This window comes from Trachypithecus francoisi, unplaced genomic scaffold (genome assembly GCF_009764315.1).
Source record: "Trachypithecus francoisi isolate TF-2019V2 unplaced genomic scaffold, Tfra_2.0 Lachesis_group4, whole genome shotgun sequence".
Lineage (NCBI taxonomy): Eukaryota > Metazoa > Chordata > Mammalia > Primates > Cercopithecidae > Trachypithecus > Trachypithecus francoisi.
Window position 1 is genome coordinate 115870926 of NW_022681469.1, and position 19932 is coordinate 115890857.

The following is a 19932-nucleotide window of genomic DNA, read 5'->3' on the forward strand; positions in this document are numbered from 1 at the left end:
AGGTGCTCACCGCTATGCCTGGCTAATTTTTTGTGTTTTTTTTTTTTTTTTTTGTAGAGGTGGGGTCTTTCCATGTTGCCCAGGCTGGCCTGGAACATCTGGGCTTAAGAGATCCTCCTGCCCCAGCCTCCCAAAGTGCTGGGATTAAAGGTGTGAGCCACAGAATCTGGCCTGAGCATCGTGTGCTGTAGGGTGACTATTCCGTCTTCTTTCCGGATTGAAACAATCGTTTGGGTTGTTTCCAGTTTCCATCAGAATTGCCATAATCGAGAGTCAATAAACATCCTTGTGAATGCTTCCTTGAAGGGCTTCTTGGACACAGAGATGGAGAGTGAAATTGCTGGGTCCTAAGGCACACATTTAAAATTTTAATAGATGCCACCAAATTACCCCTTTAAAGCAACCCAGCCCACCTACACACCCACCAGTTGGATAAGAACATTTGTTTTATTTTATCTTATTTTTGAAATGAAGTTTTGCTTTGTTGCCCAGGCTGGAGTGCAGAGGCCTCTGCCTCTAGGGTTCAAGCAATTCTCCTGCCTCAGCCTCCCGAATAGGTGGGATTACGGGTGCCCACCCTACGCCAGGCTAATTTTTGTATTTTTAGTACAGACAGGGTTTCACTATGTTGGCCAGTCTGGTCTTGAACCCCTGACCTCAAATGATCCTCAAATCACCCTTTTAAAGCAACCCAAGCCACCTGCACACCCACCAGGTGGGTAAGAACATTTATTCTTCACACCTTTGCCCAAACTGGATAGGTCAAACAATGTGCTAAGTCCAAGCTAGTTTTGTTTTTTTAGATGGAGTCTCACTCTGTTGTTCAGGTTGGAGTGCAGTGGGGTGATCTCAGCTCACTGCAACCTCCACCTTCTGCGTTCAAGCGATTCTTCTGCCTCAGCCTATTAGTAGGGATGGGGTTTTGCCATGTTGCCCAGGCTGGTCTCGAACTCCTGACCTCAAGTGATCCACACCCCTCAGCCTCGCAAAGCGCTGGGAATACAGGCGTGAGCCACCGTGCCGGGCCCGGACTAGTATTTTTGAGTGTTTCCTTTGGTCATCCGTGTTTCCTTTTCTGGGACCTAGCCCCAACTCTTCAGATAATAAAATGACTTCAGACAGAATTCTGTGTTAATTACTCCCACTGTGTTGTGTGGCCTGTGGGGTCCTGCGGGGAGCAGGGTGGAGCAGGGGCAAACGGAGGGACAGAAGGGGTTTGAAGGAGAGCGAGGTTGCACTGCCTCAGCAGGAGGAATTGAAAACTAAGGAGAGGCTGCAGGAGTCGGTCCAGACTCCAGAATCCAAGCCCCTGGTCAAGGGTACCCTCCACCAGTGTCGGGGAGGAAGGGAAGCTTTCAGGGAGCTCCACGTGGGCCAGGTAGGCTGTGGGGCTGAGCCAATAGCAGCTCTTTCCGTCAGACACTTTCTGGACTTGTCCTGTCTTTTTCCCGGTGTCCCGCTTCCCACAGTACTGACGTCGGTCTGTCCCGATGCACGGAGAAGGGAGGAAGAGGGGTGAGGTGCGGCGGTGCAAAGGTGAGGCTGCGCTCAGCCCTGACGCTCAGCAAAACAAATAACGGACGCTTTCATTAAGTGCATACCCTAGGGCCACGTCCCTGCCGCTGTCCTGATCCTGAAGGCTGCTCTGCCCCAGCCCTTTGTCCCCTGGGCTCATGCAGCTGCTGGGGCTCCTCTGCCTCCTCTGGATGCTCAAGGCCTCCCCAGGGGCCACAGGTAAGGAGGAGAGCTGGGAGGGGAATGGAGAGAAGCTCCTGATACCATATTCCAGGAAACAGGAGGGAAAGGTGGCTGTGAGGCCGGGGGAGGTGGGTTAAGAAGGCGCCGATTGGAGCTCTGGGTGCAGGTAGAACCGAGGCACGGCCTGATGCGGGGAGGGGGCGATGAGGAGAGGTTTCTCCCAGAGCTCCAGGTGCAGGGAAAACCGAGGTTGGGAAAGAGTGGGTCCCTGCTGCCATTCTCCACCAAGCACTGAGCAGGTTGCAGGGACTGCGCTCCAGCCTGCATCTGCCACCGGAGGATGGAGGGTGGGATTTAGATCTTCCCAGAGCAGTGCCCTTCCTGCCTTGGCTCCTTCTGTCACCTGCCTCACGCCCCCAGATCCAGTGCCCTATCCACACTGGCCTCTCCCTCCCTGATAGCCCTCTAACTTCTGCCCCTGGTCTCTGTCCTCGGGTTTCAGCCTCTCTACCTTTTGTCCCCCAGCAGCTCCTCCCCAGCTCTCTTGTCACTCTCTCACCCTGGCCAGGGCCCATGTGTCTGGGCACAGCTGTTGGTACCAGGGCCCGGCCAGGGAGCTCCTGAAGTCTGCTTCACTTCCAGGGGTGTGTCTGAGACTACCCAGCGTGGGGTCCCAGGCTTCTTTTTTCTGCTCTGCAGGAACACCCCGCAATTCCTCTGTACTTCTCTTTTCTCTGTCCTTCAGTGTCTGCTTCTGATCCCTGATCCCAGGCCACCCAGCTAGAGGCCCATGAGTCCTCTTCTCAGTCACCTCCGGGGCCACATCCTGGAGCCAAGGGCTGTAGCCTGGGGATTCTCATAATCCCTGACCCCACTTCCCTGGCACCCACGAGCTAGGCTGAGACGTGACACCCCAGCTCTCAGCCACAAGATGGGCTGTGCCCGAGGTGAGGGGTATCAGATCGGGTACTTCCCATTTCCCATCTGCTGTGGCTGCCTATCTTCCTCGTCCCCGACACCTCTGACAGCTGGATCTCTGATCATAACTGTCACCAACTGTGAAATGGGTTGAAATCCACATGCTGGGGTTCATGCTTGTAAACGAATGAATCCCATGGCCAAAAGGGAATAATTATAGAAAAATATGCCTATTTTTGTGATGAACACTCACTGCTAAGCCTTAAAGTCTCCGGAACCCATCACGCCTGACTGCTGAGGTAGTTCCTTCTGGAAGTTTCCTTCTCCATCCTGTCTCTCCGCCTCTGCCTGGTCCTCACTCCATGCCCTTTGAAGTCATTAGCCTGTGTGAGCTTAGCTTCTGGTTCTCCTTGGTGTTCTCTGGGCAGTTTTTTTTGTGTTTTTTTTTTAATGGAGTCTTGCTCTATCTCCCAGGCTGGAGTGCAGTGGCACCATCTCAGCCCACTGCAGCCTCTGCCTCCCGGATTCAAGCGATTCTCCTGACTCAGCTATAGGTACAAGCCACCACGCCCGGCTAATTTTTGAATTTTGTTTTAGTAGAGAACGGGTTTCACCATGTTGGTCAGAGTGGTCTCGAACTCCTGACCTCAAGTGGTCTCCTGCCTTGGCCTTTCAAGGTGCTGGGGTTAGAGGCGTGAGCCACCACGCCTGGCCCTCTTTGTGCAACTTTCTCTATCTCATGGTTTGTGATGTGCCCCTTGCTAGGACTTAGCTGTATTCTCTCTTTTTCTCTTTGAAAGCAGGAGTCAGCCCAGACAGCAGCAGGGTGCAGGGAGAAGCAGTGGTGGGAGCAGAAGGTTAATGGAGGGGATGGGAGGACCCCCGGCAGCAGCAGGGGGAGGAGAGGAAGGGGAAGAGGGAGGAGGGGCCTGGGTGTGACCAGAGGAGGGAAGGGAGGGGAGGGAGGCTCTGCCCAGCTTGGCTATCCCAGGACAGGAGGACCGGCATGGCAAGGCCAAGGCCGGGTGAGGAATGAGGGCTCCCATGCCCCACTGCTCCCCTAGGAGCAGACAGGCAGTGGGCTCCAGCACCACAAAGCACCCAGCTCCAAGCTGCCTCTGATGCAGGAGTGAGCTGTGGCATGCCCTGCCCTCTGTGATGCTGCCTGGAAAATGTGTGAGTGAGTAGCTTACATGAGTGATGTGACAAAATGACCCACGGATTTACCAGTGGATTCCTCTGCTCTGCCACCAATGCAGGAACTGTATCTACGGCCACATCCATCTCTCACATACGTTTCCCCAGGGCGGAAGCAGTCCGCGCTGTGCTCAGCAATTCTCCACACTCCAGAGACCTGGCTGGGCGGCCACTCGGTGTCCCCCAGCTCGCCTCGCCTGCTCCTGGTCACAGGGAAAATGAACCTATGATGCTCGTTACCTCTCCCAATGACACACTCATCTCTGAAGCACTGCTCACCTCTCCAGTCAGTTCCAACACCTCAACCACCCCGATGTCCAAGTTTGCTTTCAAGGTTGAAACCACTCCACCCACTGTATTGGTCTATTCGGCCACCACTGAGTGCGTGTATCCAACGAGCTTTACAATCACCATCTCCCATCCCACCTCCATCTGTGTGACCACGACACAGGTGGCCTTCACCAGCTCTTACACCCCCACTCCCGTGACACAGAAGCCAGTGACCACTGTCACCAGGACTTACCCTATGACCACTACCGAGAAAGGAACATCAGCCGTGACATCTCCCTCTACCACAACTGCAAGGGAAACTCCCATAGTGACAGTGACACCCTCCTCCTCTGTGTCAGCCACAGACACAACCTTCCACACTACGGTCTTCTCTACAATTAGAACCACAGAAAGGATTCCCCGGCCCACTGGAAGTGTCCATACGACCAAGTCCCCAGCCCCAGTATTTACTACTCTCAAAACAGCAGTGACTTCCACTTCCCACATCACTTCTTCAGTCACTTCCACAGATACAGTCACTTTTATGACAAAGAACACCTCCCGGCCCACAGCCACTAATACACTGTCATCACCCATCAGTACCATGTTATCTTCCACACCTTTCCTGAGCACAGAAAAAATCACCAGCGGTATCACAAACACCACTCCTCTATCTACCTTGGTGACCACACTCCCTACTACCATCACCAGGTCTACACCTACATCTGAGCCCACCTACCCTACTTCTCCCACCAGCACTGTGATAGATTCTACAACCAAAATCACCTGCTCCACAAGTATGACAGGTACATTGTCCATGGAGACTTCTCTCCCACCCACCTCTTCCTCTCTCCCAACCACAGAAACAGCCACAACTCCTATGACAAACTGGGTAATCACCACCCCTGAGATCACCTCCCACAGTACTCCCACCTTCTCTTCTTCAGTCATCTACTCTACAGTCAGCACATTCACAACTGCCATCTCCTCACTTCCCCCTACCTCAGGTACCATAGTGACTTCCACAACCATGACCCCATCTTCTTGGAGTACAGATATCCCTTCGACAACACCAACAACTATCACCCACCCTTCTGTGGGCTCTACTGGTTTCCCGCCTACAGGAATAGACGTAACATCAACATTCACTGTTTCCAGTTCCTCAGCAATGTCCACAAGTGTCATTCCATCTTCCCCCAGCATCCAGAATACAGAAACCTCATCCATTGTCAGCATGACCTCTGCCACCACTCCCAGCGGGACACAAACTTTTGCAAGTACGCACAGCGCTCCGACAAATTCCCTCCTGACGACCTTCCCAGCAACATATTCATTTTCCTCTTCCATGTCTGCCAGCAGTGCTGGCACTACTCACACAGAGAGTATCTCCTCACCTCCAGCCAGCACCAGTACACTCCACACAACAGCGGAATCCACCCTGAAACCCACTACGACCACCTCATTCACAACTTCCACAGCTATGGAACCACCTTCAACCACTGTAGCAACTACAGGCACAGGTCAGACCACCTTCCCCAGCTCTACAGACACATTCCCTGAGACCACCACACTGACTCCTGCAATTGACATTTCTACAGAATCTCTAACAACAGCCATGACTTCTACTCCCCCCATCAGTTCTTCAATCACTCCCACCAATACAGTGACTTCTATGACAACTACGACCTCTTGGCCCACACCCACTAATACCTTATCATCACTCACCAGTAGCATTTTATCTTCTTCACCTGTCCCAAGCACAGAAATGATCACCAGTCATAACACCAACACCACCCCTCTATCCACCTTGTTGACTACTTTCCCCACCACCACCTCCGATACCACCTCCCACAGTACCCCCAGCTTCACTTCTTCAGCCATATACTCCACAGTCAGCACATCCACAACTGCCATCTCCTCAGCTTCCCCTACCTCAGGTACCATAGTGACTTCCACAAACATGACCCCATCTTCTCTGACTACAGACCTCCCTTTGACAACACCAACGATTATCACCCAGCCTTCTGTGGGCTCTACTGGCTTCCCGACTACAGGAACAGACCTCACATCAACATTCACTGTTTCCAGTTCCTCAGCAATGTCCACAAGTGTCATTCCATCTTCCCCCAGCATCCAGAATACAGAAACCTCATCCCTTGTCAGCATGACCTCTGTCACCACTCCCAGCGAGACACCAACTCTCCCAAGTACTGACAGCACTCCGACAAGTTCCCTCCTGACGACCTTCCCAAGTACATATTCATTTTCCTCTTCCATGTCTGCCAGCAGTGCCGGGACCACTCACACAGAGACTATTTCCTCACCTCCAGCCAGCACCAGTACACTCCACACATCAGCTGGATCTACCCTGTCACCCGCTGCTGTCACCTCATTCACCACATCCGCAACGATGGAACCACCTTCAACCACTGTAGCCACTACAGTCTCAGGTCAGAGCACCTTCCCCAGCTCTACAGACACATTCCCTGAGACCACCACACTGACTCCTACAACTGACATGTCCACAGAATCTCTCACAACAGCCATGACTTCTATTCCTCCCATCACTTCTTCAGTCACTCCCACCAATACAGTGACTTCTATGACAATAACGACTTCCTGGCCCACAGCCGGTAATATGTTATCATCACTCACCAGTAGCATTTTATATTCTACACCTATCCTCATCACAGAAACAATCACCAGTCATAAGACCAACACCACCCCTCTGTCCACCTTTCTGACCACACTCCGCACTGCCATCACCAGGTCTAGACCTACATCTGAGACCATCTACGTGACTTCTCCCAGTAGAACAGCCACAGATTCCACGACCGACATCAGCTACCGCACAAGTATGACAGGTACGTTGTTCCCTGAGACTTCACTCCTACCCACCTCTTCCTCTCTCCTAACCGTAGAAACTGCCACAACTCCTACCACAACCTTAGTAACCACCCCCTCTGAGACCACCTCCCACAGTTTCCCCAGCTTCAGTTCTTCAACCATCTACTCCACAAGCAGTACAACCACAACTGCCATCTCCTCAGCTTCACCTACCTCAGGTACCATGGTGACTTCCACTACCATGACCCCATCTTCTCTGAGTACAGACATCCCTTCGACTACGCCCACAACTATCACCCACTCTTCTGTGAGCTCTACCGAATCCTCGACTACAACAACAGTCCTCTCCTCAACGTTTGCTGTTTCTAGTACCTCAGCAGTGTCCACAGGTGACATCCCATCTTCCCCCAACATCCAGAATACAGAAACCTCATCCCTTGTCAGCACGACCTCTGCCACCACTCCCAGTGAGAGACCAACTCTCACAAGTACTGAGGGCACTCAGACAACTTCCCTCCTGATGAGCTTCCCAGCAACATATTCATTTTCCTCTTCCATGTCTGCCAGCAGTGCAGGCACCACTCACACCGAGAGTATCTGCTCACCTCCATCCATCACCAGTACACACCACACAACAGCTGGATCCACCCCATTACCCAGAACCAACACCTCATTCACAACGTTTACAACAATGGAAACACCTTCATCCACTGTAGCAACTACACGCACAGGTCAGACTACATTCACCAGTGCAGCAGTCACTTCCCCTGAGACCACCACACTGACTCCTACCCTTGACATTTCCACAGGATCTTTCAAAACAGCAGTGAGTTCTACTCCCCCCATCACTTCTTCAATCACCTCCACATACACAGTGACATCTATGACAACTGCCAACCCTCTGCCTACAGCCACTAATACGTTACCATCATTCACCAGTAACGTTTCATCTTCTATGCCTGTCCCAAGTACAGAAGCGATCACCACTGGTACCACAAATACCACCCCTCTGTCTTCCTTGGTGACCACATTATCCAATTATGACACCAGTTCTACACCTGCATCTGAGACCACCTACCCTACTTCTCTTACTAGTGCTCTCACAGATTCCACGATCAGAACCACCTATTCCACCAGTATGACCGGTACATTGTCCACTGTGACCTCTCTCCGACCCACCTCTTTGTCTCTTCCAACCACAGTAATAGCCACAGTTCCTACAACAAACTTGGTAACCACGAACACCAAGACCACCTCACACAGTACTCCTAGCTTCACTTCTTCAATCACAACCACCGAGACCGCCTCACACAGTACTCCTAGCTTCACTTCTTCAATCACCATCACGGAGACCACATCACACAGTACTCCCAACTTCACTTCTTCAGTCACCACCTGTGAGAGCCCCTCACACAGTATTCCCAGCTTCACTTCTTCAATCACCACCACCGAGACCCCCTCACACAGTACTCCCAGCTTCACTTCTTCAATAACCACCACTGAGACTACCTCACACAGTACACCCAGCTACACTTCTTCGATCACCACCACCGAGACCAGCTCATACAGTATTCCCAGCTTTACTTCTTTGATCACCACTACAAAGACCACTTCAGACAGTACTCCCAGCTTCACTTCTTCGATCATCACCACTGAGACCACCTCACACAGTACAGCAAGCTACACTTCTTCAATCACCACCGCTGAGACCAACTCACACAGGACTCCCAGCTTCACTTCTTCAGCCAGCTACTCCACAGTCAGCACATCCACAACTGCCATCACCTCACATTTTACTACCTCAGAAACTGGGGTGACTTCCACACCTGTAACCCCAGCTTCTCTGAGTACAGACATCCCGACCACAACTGTACGAACTCTCACCCCCTCATCTGTGGGAACCAGCACTTCATTGACTACAACCACAGACCTTCCCCCTATACCCACTGATATCGGTAGCTCATCAACCCCAACACATATCATTTCATCTTCTCCCTCCATCCAAAGTACAGAAACATCATCTCTTGTGGGCACAACCTCTCCCACCATGTCCACTGTGAGAACGACCGTCAGAAGTACTGAGAACACCCCAATCACTTCCTTTAGCACAAGTATTGTTGTTACACCTGAAACCCCAACACAGACCCCTCCTGTACTGACGTCTGCCACCGGGATCCAAACATCTCCTGTACCTACTACTGCCACCTTTGGAAGTACAGACTCCTCCATGTCCACTCTTCACACTCTTACTCCATCAACAGCCTTGAGCACGATCATGTCAACATCACAGGTTCCCATTCCTAGCACACATTCCTCCACCCTTCAGACAAGTGCTTCTACTCCCTCATTGCAAACTTCACTCACATCTACAAGCGAGTTCACTACAGAATCTTTCACTAGGGGAAGTACATCTACAAACGCAATCTTGACTTCTTTTAGTACCATCATCTGGTCCTCAACACCCACTATCATCATGTCCTCTTCTCCGTCTTCCACCAGCATGACTCCATTGTTCTCTACCACTACTCATTCTATTCCTTCTTCAGCACACACTTTCAGTACAGAAAATGTGGGCTCCTCTTCTATCACAGCTTTTCCTACTCTCTCTTCCTCTGCAACCACCAGCACTTCTCCAACCAGCTCCTCTCTGACCACAGCTCTCACTGAAATAACCCCGTTTTCCTATATTTCCCTTCCCTCCACCACACCCTGTCCAGAAACTATAACAATTACCATAGTCCCTGCGTCTCCCACTGATCCGTGTGTTGAAATGGATTCCAGCACTGAAGCTACTTCTCCTCCCACCACCCCATTAGCAGTGTTTCCCTTTACTACCGAAATGGTCACCTGTCCTAGCTCCATCGGTATGCAAACTACCCTTGCTACATATATGGACACTTCTTCCATGATACCAGAAAGTGAGTCCAGCATCACAACGAATGCTTCCAGTTCCACTGGCACTGGGACTGTACCCACAAACACGGTTTTCACAAGTACTGCAATGCCCACCAGTGAAACCTGGCTGAGCACCAGCTCTGTGATCCCCCCACATCTTCCTGGCGTCTCTACCGTCCCACTCACCACGAAACCAAGCAGTAGCCTTCCGACCATCCTGAGGACTTCAAGCAAGTCAGCACACTCCTCCCCATCCACCACCAGGACTTCAGAGACACCAGTGGCCACTACCCAGACTCCTACCACCCTTACTTCGCGCAGGACAACTCCCACCACTTCTCAGATGACCACACAGTCAACGTTGACCACCACTGCAGGTTAGACCTTCTGCCTCTCTGTTCCCCTCCTTCCTTCCCTGCAAAATTTCTATGTCACCGAGATCAGGCTTTATCCTGAACTTCCCTTTCTTCCTGTGTTTTCCAGGCACCTGTGACAATGGTGGCACCTGGGAACAGGGCCAGTGTGCTTGCCGTCCGGGGTTCTCTGGGGACCGCTGTCAGTTCCAGACCAGCTGCAACAACGGGGGTCAGTGGGATGGCCTCAAGTGCCAGTGCCCCAGCACCTTCTATGGTTCCCGTTGTGAGTTTGCTGTGGAACAGGTGGATCTAGGTGAGTCGCCAGAGCTATGCCTTCTGCACTTCCTCCCAGAGGGTGTCACTGACTCCCCCAGACTTACCCCTCTGTGGGGCCTGGAGGCACCCATGGCATTTTGCCCAGTCCTTGCCTCCCTGCCATCTCTCCTATGCCCTCCACTGCCCCGTGTCATGCTCCTCTCCGTCCTCACCCTTAGGAGGTGGCTGGGACCACACTCCCTCCTGGGATCATCTCCTGACTTGGGCTGCTTGGATCTGTATCAGTTTCCAACTGCCACCCTACCAACAAACACAAGCCTGGCTGCTGGAACAACACGACATTATCATGTTAGAATTCTGTAGATTAGAAGAAGTCTGATGTGGGTGTCACTGGGCTGAAATCAAGGCGTCACCAGGGCTGTGTTGTCTTCCAGAGGTTCCAGGGAAGAATACATTTTTTTGCCCTTTGCAGCTTCTGGAGCCTCCCATATTGTGTGTGCCAGGGCCCCTGGCTCCATCTTCCAAGCCAGCAAGGCTGCACCTCTCTATGTCTTTCTCCCATAGCCTCATCTGCCTCTGATGAACTCTGGCCTCCTCTATTGCTTCTTCCACTGTTAAGAACTCTTGTGATGACTTTGCCTCCTCCCCAAATAGTCTATGTTGATTTTCTCAAGATCAGCAGATTAGGCTGGGCGCGGTGGCTCACACCTGTAATCCCAGCACTTTGGAAGGCCGAGGCGGGAGGATCACCTGAGGTCAGGAGTTCGAGACCAGCCTGGCCAACATGGTGAAACTGTCTCTATTATAAATACAAAAATTAGTTGGGCATGGTGGCAGGTGCCTGTAATCCTCACTACTCAGGAGGCTGAGGCAGGAGAATCGCTTGAATCCAGGATGTGAATGTTGCAGTGAGCTGAGATTTAGCCACTGCGCACTAGCCTGGATGACAGAGGGAGAGCGAGACTCTGTCTCAAAAGAAAACAAAAATCAGCTGATTGTCTTATAATCCCTGCAGTTTGGAAGGCTGAGGAGGGAGGATCGGTTGAGGCCAGGAGTTCATGACCATCCTGGACAACACAGGGAGAACTCCATCTCTACAAAAAATTTTAAAAAATTACCTGGGCATGGTGGCTCATGCCTGTGGCCCCAGTAACTTGGGAGGCTGAGGTGGGAGGATCACTTGAGCCTGGAAAGTCAAGGCTGCAGTGAGCTACGATCCCACCATTGCACTCCAGCCTGGATGACAGAATGAGACCCTATCTCAACAACAAAAAAAAGTTAGGCTGATTAGCAATGGAATTCAATCTGCACCCTTCATCCTCCCTTGCCATATAGTGTAGCATACTCACAGTTCTGGGGATTCGGACATGGACCCTCGCCCACTATGGGAGCAGCCAGGAGGGACCACAGGCTGACCGCTGTCTGTCTTCCTGCCTGTTTTCCCTCATCTCCACAGAATTCCTTCCTTCATTTCTCTCTCTCTCTTCTTTCCTTCTTCCTCCCTTCCTTCCTTCCTTCATTTTTTCTTTCTTTCGTTTTCTTTCTTTCTTTCCTTCTTTCTTTCTTTCTCTCTCTCTCTTTTCTTTCTTTTCTTCCCTTCCCCTTTCCTTCCTTCCTTCTTTCCTTCCCTTCCTTCCTTCCTACTTTCCTTTCTTTCCTTTCCTTCTTTCCCTCATCTTCACACAATGCTTTCTCCCTTTCTTTCTCTTTCTTTCTCTCTCTCTCTCTTTTTCTCTTTTTCATTTTCTTGAGATAGAGTCTCACTCTGCGGCCCAGGCTGGAATGCAGTGATGCGATCTCGGCTCACTACAACCTCTGCCTCCTGGGTTCAAGCGATTCTCCTGCCTCTGCCTCTGGGCATCAGTCCTCAGGGATCTTGGAGAGGAGCAGCAGGAGGAGCCTGTGGGTTGGGTGTTGGTGTTGGTGGCTTCAGACAGACGCAGACAGAGAAGTGACCGGGGACATGCATGCTGTGTGCAGATGTAGTGGAGACTGAGGTGGACATGGAAGTGTCTGTCGATCAGGAGTTCTCGCCGGACCTCAATGACAACACTTCTCAGGCCTACAGGGATTTCAACAAGACCTTCTGGAATCAGGTAAAGGGCAAGGAGAGGGGAATTTTTTTCTTTTTTTTTGAGACAGAGTCTCGCACTGTTGTCCTGGCTGGAGTGCAAAGGCGCGATCTTGGCTCACTGTAACCTCCACCTCCCGGGTTCACGTGATTCTCCTGCCTCAGCCTCCTGAATAGCTGGAATTACAGGTGTGCACCACCACACCCAGCTAATGTTTTGTATTTTTAGTAGATACGTGATTTCACTATGTTGGCCAGACAGGTCTCGAACTCCTGACCTTGTGGTTCACCTGCCTTGTCTTCCCAAAGTGCTGGGATTACAGGTGTGAGCCATGGCTCCCTGCCGGGGAGGGGAATTGAAGGGTGCTCCCCTGGAGCTGGGATTGGGCATCTGGGTGTCCTCAGGTCTGCAGGTTCGGACGTGAGCCCAGGGATCCTTGGTGTTTCAGATGCAGAAGATTTTTGCAGGCATGCAGGGCTTCACCTTCAAGGGTGTGGAGATCCTGTCCCTGAGGTAGGAGACCCATCGGGGGATGTGGAGGCGGTGTTGGGTGGGGGAATTTGTGCACAGAAAAAACCCATTCCTTTCTTTGGTAATCATCAGAATTTATAAAGAGAGGGGTGGAGGGGCTACATAAGGAATCACTCCCTGGGGTATTTTTTGAGATCATTTTCTGGGGCCATTTTTCCGGAAGAGGGGTGGCACCTCTCTTCTTCAGCACTGGAAGGAGAGAAGTTGCAGGGACATGTGGGAAGGTGGTGCCTGGATGGGTGACTTCATCCCCCTCTGGCTGGCCCCTGCTCTACTGGGTGGGTTAGCATTAGAGAGAGAGAAAGAGAGAGAGGGAGAGAGGGAGAGAGGGAGAGAGAGCGCATCCAGGGACACCCAGTGGATGATGGCTTGATGCAACATAAGGAGAACGTCAGGCCAGATATGGTGGCTCACACTTGCAATCCTAGCACTTTGGGAGGGTTAGGTGGGTGGATCACCTGAAACCAGTTCAAGACCAGCCTGGGCAACATAGTCAGAACCCATCTCTACAATAATAAAAAATAAATAAATAAAATGATTAGCCAGCATGGTAGTGCACAACTGTAGTCCTGGATACTTGGGAGGCTGAGGAGTAAGGATCACTTTAGCCCAGGAGTTGGAGGCTGCAATGAGCTGTAATTATACCACTGCACTCTAGCCTGGGTGAGAGAGCCAGACTTTGCCTCTGTAAAACACACACAGAGAGAGGAAGTCAATTATATCAATTATTCCTTGTCCTGCCTTCCCAGGCGGACCAAGTCAGGAATGCTGGCAGCCCCTTCTAAAAAGGATGCATGTGGCATCCCGACTCAGGACCTCTGCCCCCTTTCCCACTTCTGGTGCACTTTGGGTTGCTTCTGGAGTGCTCCTCCAAGGACCCATGTGCCCCTGGCTGGGGCACTCTCTAAGGCCGTGGACCTCTCAGGAATGGCAGCATCGTGGTGGACTACCTGGTCCTGCTGGAGCTGCCCTTCAGCCCCCAGCTGGAGAACCAGTACGAGCAGGCGAAGACGACACTGAAGGAGGCGCTGCAGAATGCCAGCCAGGATGTGGACAGCTGCCAGGACTCTCAGAGTGAGCCCCGGCTGGAGGGAGGGGCCAGGGCCTGAGCCGCCACCCCAGCCCACTCCAACTGGGCCAGGGGCCCTCTGGACTCCGGTGCCAACCCTATGGTACCTCTGGCAGGTTGGGAGAAGGGAAATGAGTCCACACACAACGTCATCAAGGGTGGGGCTAGGGAGGGTCTTCCCAGGACCTGGGTACTGGGGAAGACAACCCCTGATGGTCATGCTCAGCATTTCCCAGATGGCTGAAGACCTCGGATTATTCAGGGGAGATGAGGTTGGGAACAGGAGTCTTCTCTTGTGGCCCCTCCACAGTCCCCCAGACAGAGACAGCCCTCACCGCCCTCCCTGTGCCTGTCCTGCTTCCTGGTCCTAACCCCTTGACCTTAACCCCTTGACCTCCCCCTCCCATTCCATCCGTGCCTGTGTTGCCGCAGCCATGTGTTTTAAGCCTGACTCCATCAAGGTGAACAACAACAGCAGGACAGAGCTGACTCCGGAAGGTGAGGGTGGGGTAAAGGGTTGAGTGGTCGCTCTCCCGTGGCTATGATCCCAGCCACCAGGGACATTTGCCCATTGAAGCCTGGGGCAGGGAGAGACCTTTGTGAGGGAGGCAAGTGATATGGCCCAGGGTGGCCCTTCCTGGCGCTGATTAGTGGCTTCCACCTGAGGACAGCAGGGGCCACGAGGAGAGGGTGAGGGTGGTGGTGCTGGACTCCCCTCATCGAATCCCAGGGTCTACCCCACGGCATCCCACCTCGGAAATGGAATCCTCCTCCCGCATTTTCAGAGGCACCATTATCAGGCCCCTGAATAGAATGGATGAGGTCCTTGTCTCTGTGCAACCCCCTCCCCAACCCCTCAGCCATCTGCCGCCGCGCCGCTCCCACGGGCTATGAGGAGTTCTACTTCCCCTTGGTGGAGGCCACCCGGCTCCGCTGTGTCACCAAATGCACGTCGGGCGTGGACAACGCCATCGACTGTCACCAGGGCCAGTGCGTTCTGGAGAGGAGCGGTCCCGCCTGTCGGTAAGGCACCGCTCACCATTAGCATCAGCCGAGCCCCGCCCTCGCGCTCTAAGATGAAGCCCCGCCCCGTGCTCCGCCCCCAGGCCCTATGGTGGAGCCTTGTCCCCAGAGTCCGGCTCCAAGCTATTCCCCTTGCCCTACGGTGGAGCCTTGCCCTGGAGCGCTGCTTTTTTACCCCACCCCCATGATAGGGTTGAGTCCCGGCCTCTTGTTCTGGGACCACTCATTCTAGGGTGGGGCCCCGCCCCCTCATTCTAGGGTTGAACCCCTCCCCCTCCTTTGGTGAAGCCTTACCCACTTGATCCGGGGTGGAATCCCGCCCCTTGCTTAGGTTGGAGTCCCGTTCTCTTGTTCTAGGCGGAACCAGAACCCCTTGTTCTAGGTTGGAGCCCTGCCCCCTCCTTCAAGGGTGGATTCCCGGTCCCTTGTCTAGGGTGGAATCCCCCGCTTGCCATAGGGTGGAACCCCCCGCTGCCCTAGGCTGGGACCCCGTCCCCTCGCCCGCCCCCGTGGGGCCCAGGTGCACGCGTGGACCCCGAGCCGCTAGGTGAAGAGGGTCTGATCTCCCGCAGCTGCTACTCTACAGACACGTACTGGTTCTCTGGCCCGCGCTGCGAGGTGGCGATCCACTGGAGGGCGCTGGTCGGGGGCCTGACGGCGGGCGCCGCGCTGGTGGTGCTGCTGCTGCTGGCGCTGGGCTTCTGGGCGGTTCGCTCTGGATGGTGGGGCGGCCAGCGCCTAGACCGGTGAGCGCTCAGAGGGCGGGGCCGGGGGGTGAGGGCGGCCAAGGGACCCCAGGCGGGCCCGCTATGTCTGACCGCGGCGGCCCCACCTAGGTCCTGGGCCCAGGACAGGAAATGGTTCGAGACCTGGGATGAGGATATCGTGGGCACTTTTTCAAACTGGGGTTTCGAGGACGACGGAACAGGTGAGTCTCACCTCCTGGGGAAGCAGGCAGGGGCTTTCCTGGGCGCCACTGCGAGGACAGACGCCCTTCCTGCCTTCCTCGCATTTACTCCGTCCCCTTCTCCCTTCCCTCCCGTCCCTCTCCCCTCCTCTTTCTCCCCTCTTCTCTCTCTCTCTCTAGACAAGGATGAAAATTTCCATGTGGCCTTGGAGAAGGTGGACACCACTATGAAGGTGAGGGGCTAAAGAGGGGGACCCCAAGGAACTCTCCCAGCCTGCATTTCAGATTCCCTCCCCAACCCCCACCAGGGCAAGGAGGAGGCTGGGCTCGGATCAGCAGTGACCTCCCTGTCAGTCCAAACCAGTGGCTCCGCGTTCCCTTCCCTCACTGTGACTCTGTGACAGGTGCACATCAAGAGACCCGAGATGACCTCGTCCTCAGTGTGAGCCCTGCGGGGCCCCATCACCATCCCCTCTGCCCTGCCCGGGACACAAGGCTCTGCACTGCGTCCATTTCAAGTGGTGGCCCCAGGACGGAGGCAGCTCAGGCTCCTGCTGTTCTTGGGCAAAATGAGACTGTTCCCCCAAATTCCATCCTTCTCTTTCCAACTTGGCTGAAACCCACCAGGAGACGCAGTTCACATGCAGGCTCTTCCACTGCCGAACCTTGGGCAAGTCAGTAACGAGTCTCAGTTTACTCACCTGCAAAATGGGTACAACATTCCTGTGTGATATCTCACACCATTGTTGTGTAAACCACATGGACTTGGTCAATTCTCGGTCCTACTCTGCCCTCCGGTCTCAGCCCTCATGTTGCCATTGCCTCTCTCGGATCCTCCAATCCTCATGTCCTTCGCCTGGTCTCCGGCCCTGGTTCCTATTTTCTCTCAATTCCCTACTGCCTGTTTCTTACTTTGAACCTGGAGGCAGCTTGCAGCCCATCCCATCTCCTGCCCTCTCCTGATCTAACTCCCTGCTGTGTCTCTTGCTCTCATTCCTTAGATGTCCTCTCCTTCTGACTCCATTCCTTCATCCATCCTGTCCCCAGTCCCCCAGCCCTAAATCCTCCCTCCTCTCCTCACATCCCGGTCCCTAGCAAGGTATAGATAGCCTCTGTGTCTTAGGATACCCCAGCTGCTGTTCCCCCCATCACCCCATTGCCCAATTCCCCGTTTCTCTTGCTCTCATTCCTTGTATCTTCTCCCCTTCTGAGCCTGTCCATTAGTCAGTTCTGCCCCCCACTCCCCTGCCCTAAATATCCCAGCTGCTGTTCCCCCCATCACCCTGCTGTCCGATTCTTTATTCTCCACCCCTTTCTCTCACTCCTGGAGCCCCAAGGGTGGGGGCAGGGCATGAGTTCCCCAGTCCCCAAGGAAAGGCAGCCCCCTCAGTCCCCCTCCTCCTCACTCCCTTCGATCTTCCTCCCCTCTCACCTCACCACTGCCTTTTCCCATCCCCTTCCTTTTCCTTCCTCCCTCCCTCTCTCCCTGGTGTCACCTCGATTCCTGATTCCTGCCATAACTCTGAGTCCTGAAATCCTCAATCTCCTTGGCTGGGAAGATCGGCCTTGGGGACAGGAAGTCGGCACATCTCCAGGTCTCCATGTGAGCACAATATAGAGTTTACTGTAAAAGAAGCTGCTCTCTGTCTGTCTCCCTTTCACCCCGCAGTGGTCTCCACCTGATTGGAGAACAGGGATTTCCAGAGGCGGCGCTGTAGGAGGATCCTGGGATCACCTGTGTCTCCCAGGGAGGAAGGAGGGGTTCTGTGGGCAGCCCTTGGGGGCCATGATGTTCTTCATAGAAAGCACAGAGGTTGGGGGGAACCCATTTTGTTGGGGAGCGACTCGGGGCAGGGGCCCCTTGGGCTTTGTGGTCTGTGCTCTCCCCACCCCCACCACTGCCCTGACCTTGACACTGGGGGCTTAGGGAGCAATTGGACCCCTGGTGCTGGGTCAGGGTGGTCCAGGGGCTAGGGCTGCCTGGTCCAGTCAGCCTTTACAAGGATGGGTAAAGCTGGGCCTCCCCAAAGATCTTGATCCCCCACAAGGCTCCCAAACCCTGATAGCAGAGGCACACAACAGAGCCTGTCTGCTGGCACAGGGCACTTCTGTTCCTGCTGTTGCGGGCAGTCAGGCCTGTCTGAGGAGTCGAGGGTGTTCAGAAATAACATGTCCCCTTGGGTCTTTGGGTGCGGGCTTGGGAGAGGCCCCTGTGATGTTTGCCCGGGACAGGGACGGGCCATGGCCTTTCGTCACCTCTGTGTCTGGCCAGGGGTGGAGACCAGGACCATAAAGTCTCAGGTGTGAGTGGGCACCCCGCCCAGGAGAAGGGCTGGAAGCTGGGGACCCCAGGGAAAGCCCTGGACATTTAGAAAGGACCATGTCGAGGCGGGGGATGGGGAGGGATGGCTGGAAGAGAGAGGGGCTTCTCGGGGGTGGGAGTGGAGGGTCCTTCACTTGCTCTGGCCTGTTGCCGGCTGCCCCTTCCACGGTTCTGAACTTCTCCCTCCATGGTCACCCGCCCTCCGGCGCTTCTTGGCCCCCACCTCTTGGCACCACAGGTGTGCTCACACCTTTAGCCTCCATCCCTCCCTCCTGCACTGCCCCACCCAGAATGCCTCTGACTTCCCCTGAGAGAGAGGGACCCTGGCTCAGCGCAGTGACTTCTCCAGGACTTATGAGGGAGGAGGGTGGACAGGCTGCCCTTCATTTAACTCCCTGTGGTCACCACACGCTACCTGCTCAGTGCCATCACCTCACCTCTACCCTGGGACAGGCACTGCTCTTCTTCAAGACAAAGGTCTCTGGGGTCCTTTTATAGCTGATCTGTTCCTGGGAGGCTTTCATTTCTTGTCCCTCTTGACGGGGAAGACGGGCAGCCAGGGGCCCGTTCCCCAGGAAATGCTGGTGATCTGGATTCCGACGTTGGCTCTCTGGCTCTGCGCATCCTTTACTGCTGCACTGACACAGGGTGAGTGCTCCTGGGCTGATGCTCCGGGTCCAGTGCTCCTGGGTGGTCATAGTACACGCCCCTGCCTCAGGCAGCAGGGCTGCAGGTGGCCTCCTCCCCTTTGCATGGCAAGGGGCTGCCCCAGGCTGGAGACCCGTGCTGTGACCTCATCTTGCCTTGGGGGTGCTGAAGGGGTCACTGTGGAGACCTGTGGGTGCCTGTGGTGTGCAGGGGATGGTCTGCACACAGCCCCTGGCCGTGGGATGGCTGAAATCCACAGCTTCTGCTCTCCAGGCTCCCCGCAGGAGGATGAGGGGGTTTTGTCACAGACAGTGGGCTCTGCCTGCCCTCATCCTGGGGGCTTTATCTGCTGGAGGGATGGGTCTTTCCAAGTCTCACAGAGGCACTGCACATGCTGCCAGCCCTGATCGGGAGAGACGGAATCCAGAGGGGTGTCTGACAGTGTCCTCTCTTGACCTGGGGGAGCCTCAGGTGCACCTGGGGAATCCCCTCCATTTAGAAATGACTGACGGGGCTGGTTGTGGTGGCTCATGCCTGTAATCCCAGTACTTTGGGAGGCCGAGGTGGGTGGATCACCTGAGGTCGGGAGTTCGAGACCAACCTGGCCAATATGGTGAAACCTCGTCTCTAATAAAAACACAAAAATTAGCTGGTCATGGTGTGGCACCCCTGTAATCCCAGCTACTCGGGAGGCTGAAGCAGGAGAATCACTAGAACATGGGAGGCGGAGGTGGAGGTTGCAGTGAGGCAAGATGGCACCACCGTACTCCAGTCTCACAACACGAGTAAAAAACCATCTAAAAAATGGCTGAGGGGCTGTGGGAAAAGACAGGGGTTTGGGGGTCCTTGCTCAGCCTGGTGGTGGCTCTGTCTGAGAGATGGCTCTGACCCGCTGATTTCCC

The 19932-nt window shown here is 54.2% G+C and overlaps 1 protein-coding gene across 1 annotated transcript in view; it reads left to right on the forward strand.

The window, feature by feature from the left end:
• The first annotated feature begins 1655 nt into the window (after positions 1–1655).
• The window catches only part of MUC3A (mucin 3A, cell surface associated), a 39303-nt gene continuing 21026 nt past the window's right edge, over positions 1656–19932 (forward strand). Inside the window, exons 1-9 of the mRNA XM_033192344.1 lie at positions 1656–1734; positions 10090–10202; positions 10309–10494; positions 12438–12553; positions 12978–13042; positions 13986–14134; positions 14562–14627; positions 14990–15152; positions 15725–15898. Coding sequence (XP_033048235.1) covers positions 10169–10202; positions 10309–10494; positions 12438–12553; positions 12978–13042; positions 13986–14134; positions 14562–14627; positions 14990–15152; positions 15725–15898 — 953 coding nt within the window. The 5' untranslated portion in view covers positions 1656–1734; positions 10090–10168. The remainder of the gene's footprint in view (positions 1735–10089; positions 10203–10308; positions 10495–12437; positions 12554–12977; positions 13043–13985; positions 14135–14561; positions 14628–14989; positions 15153–15724; positions 15899–19932) is intronic.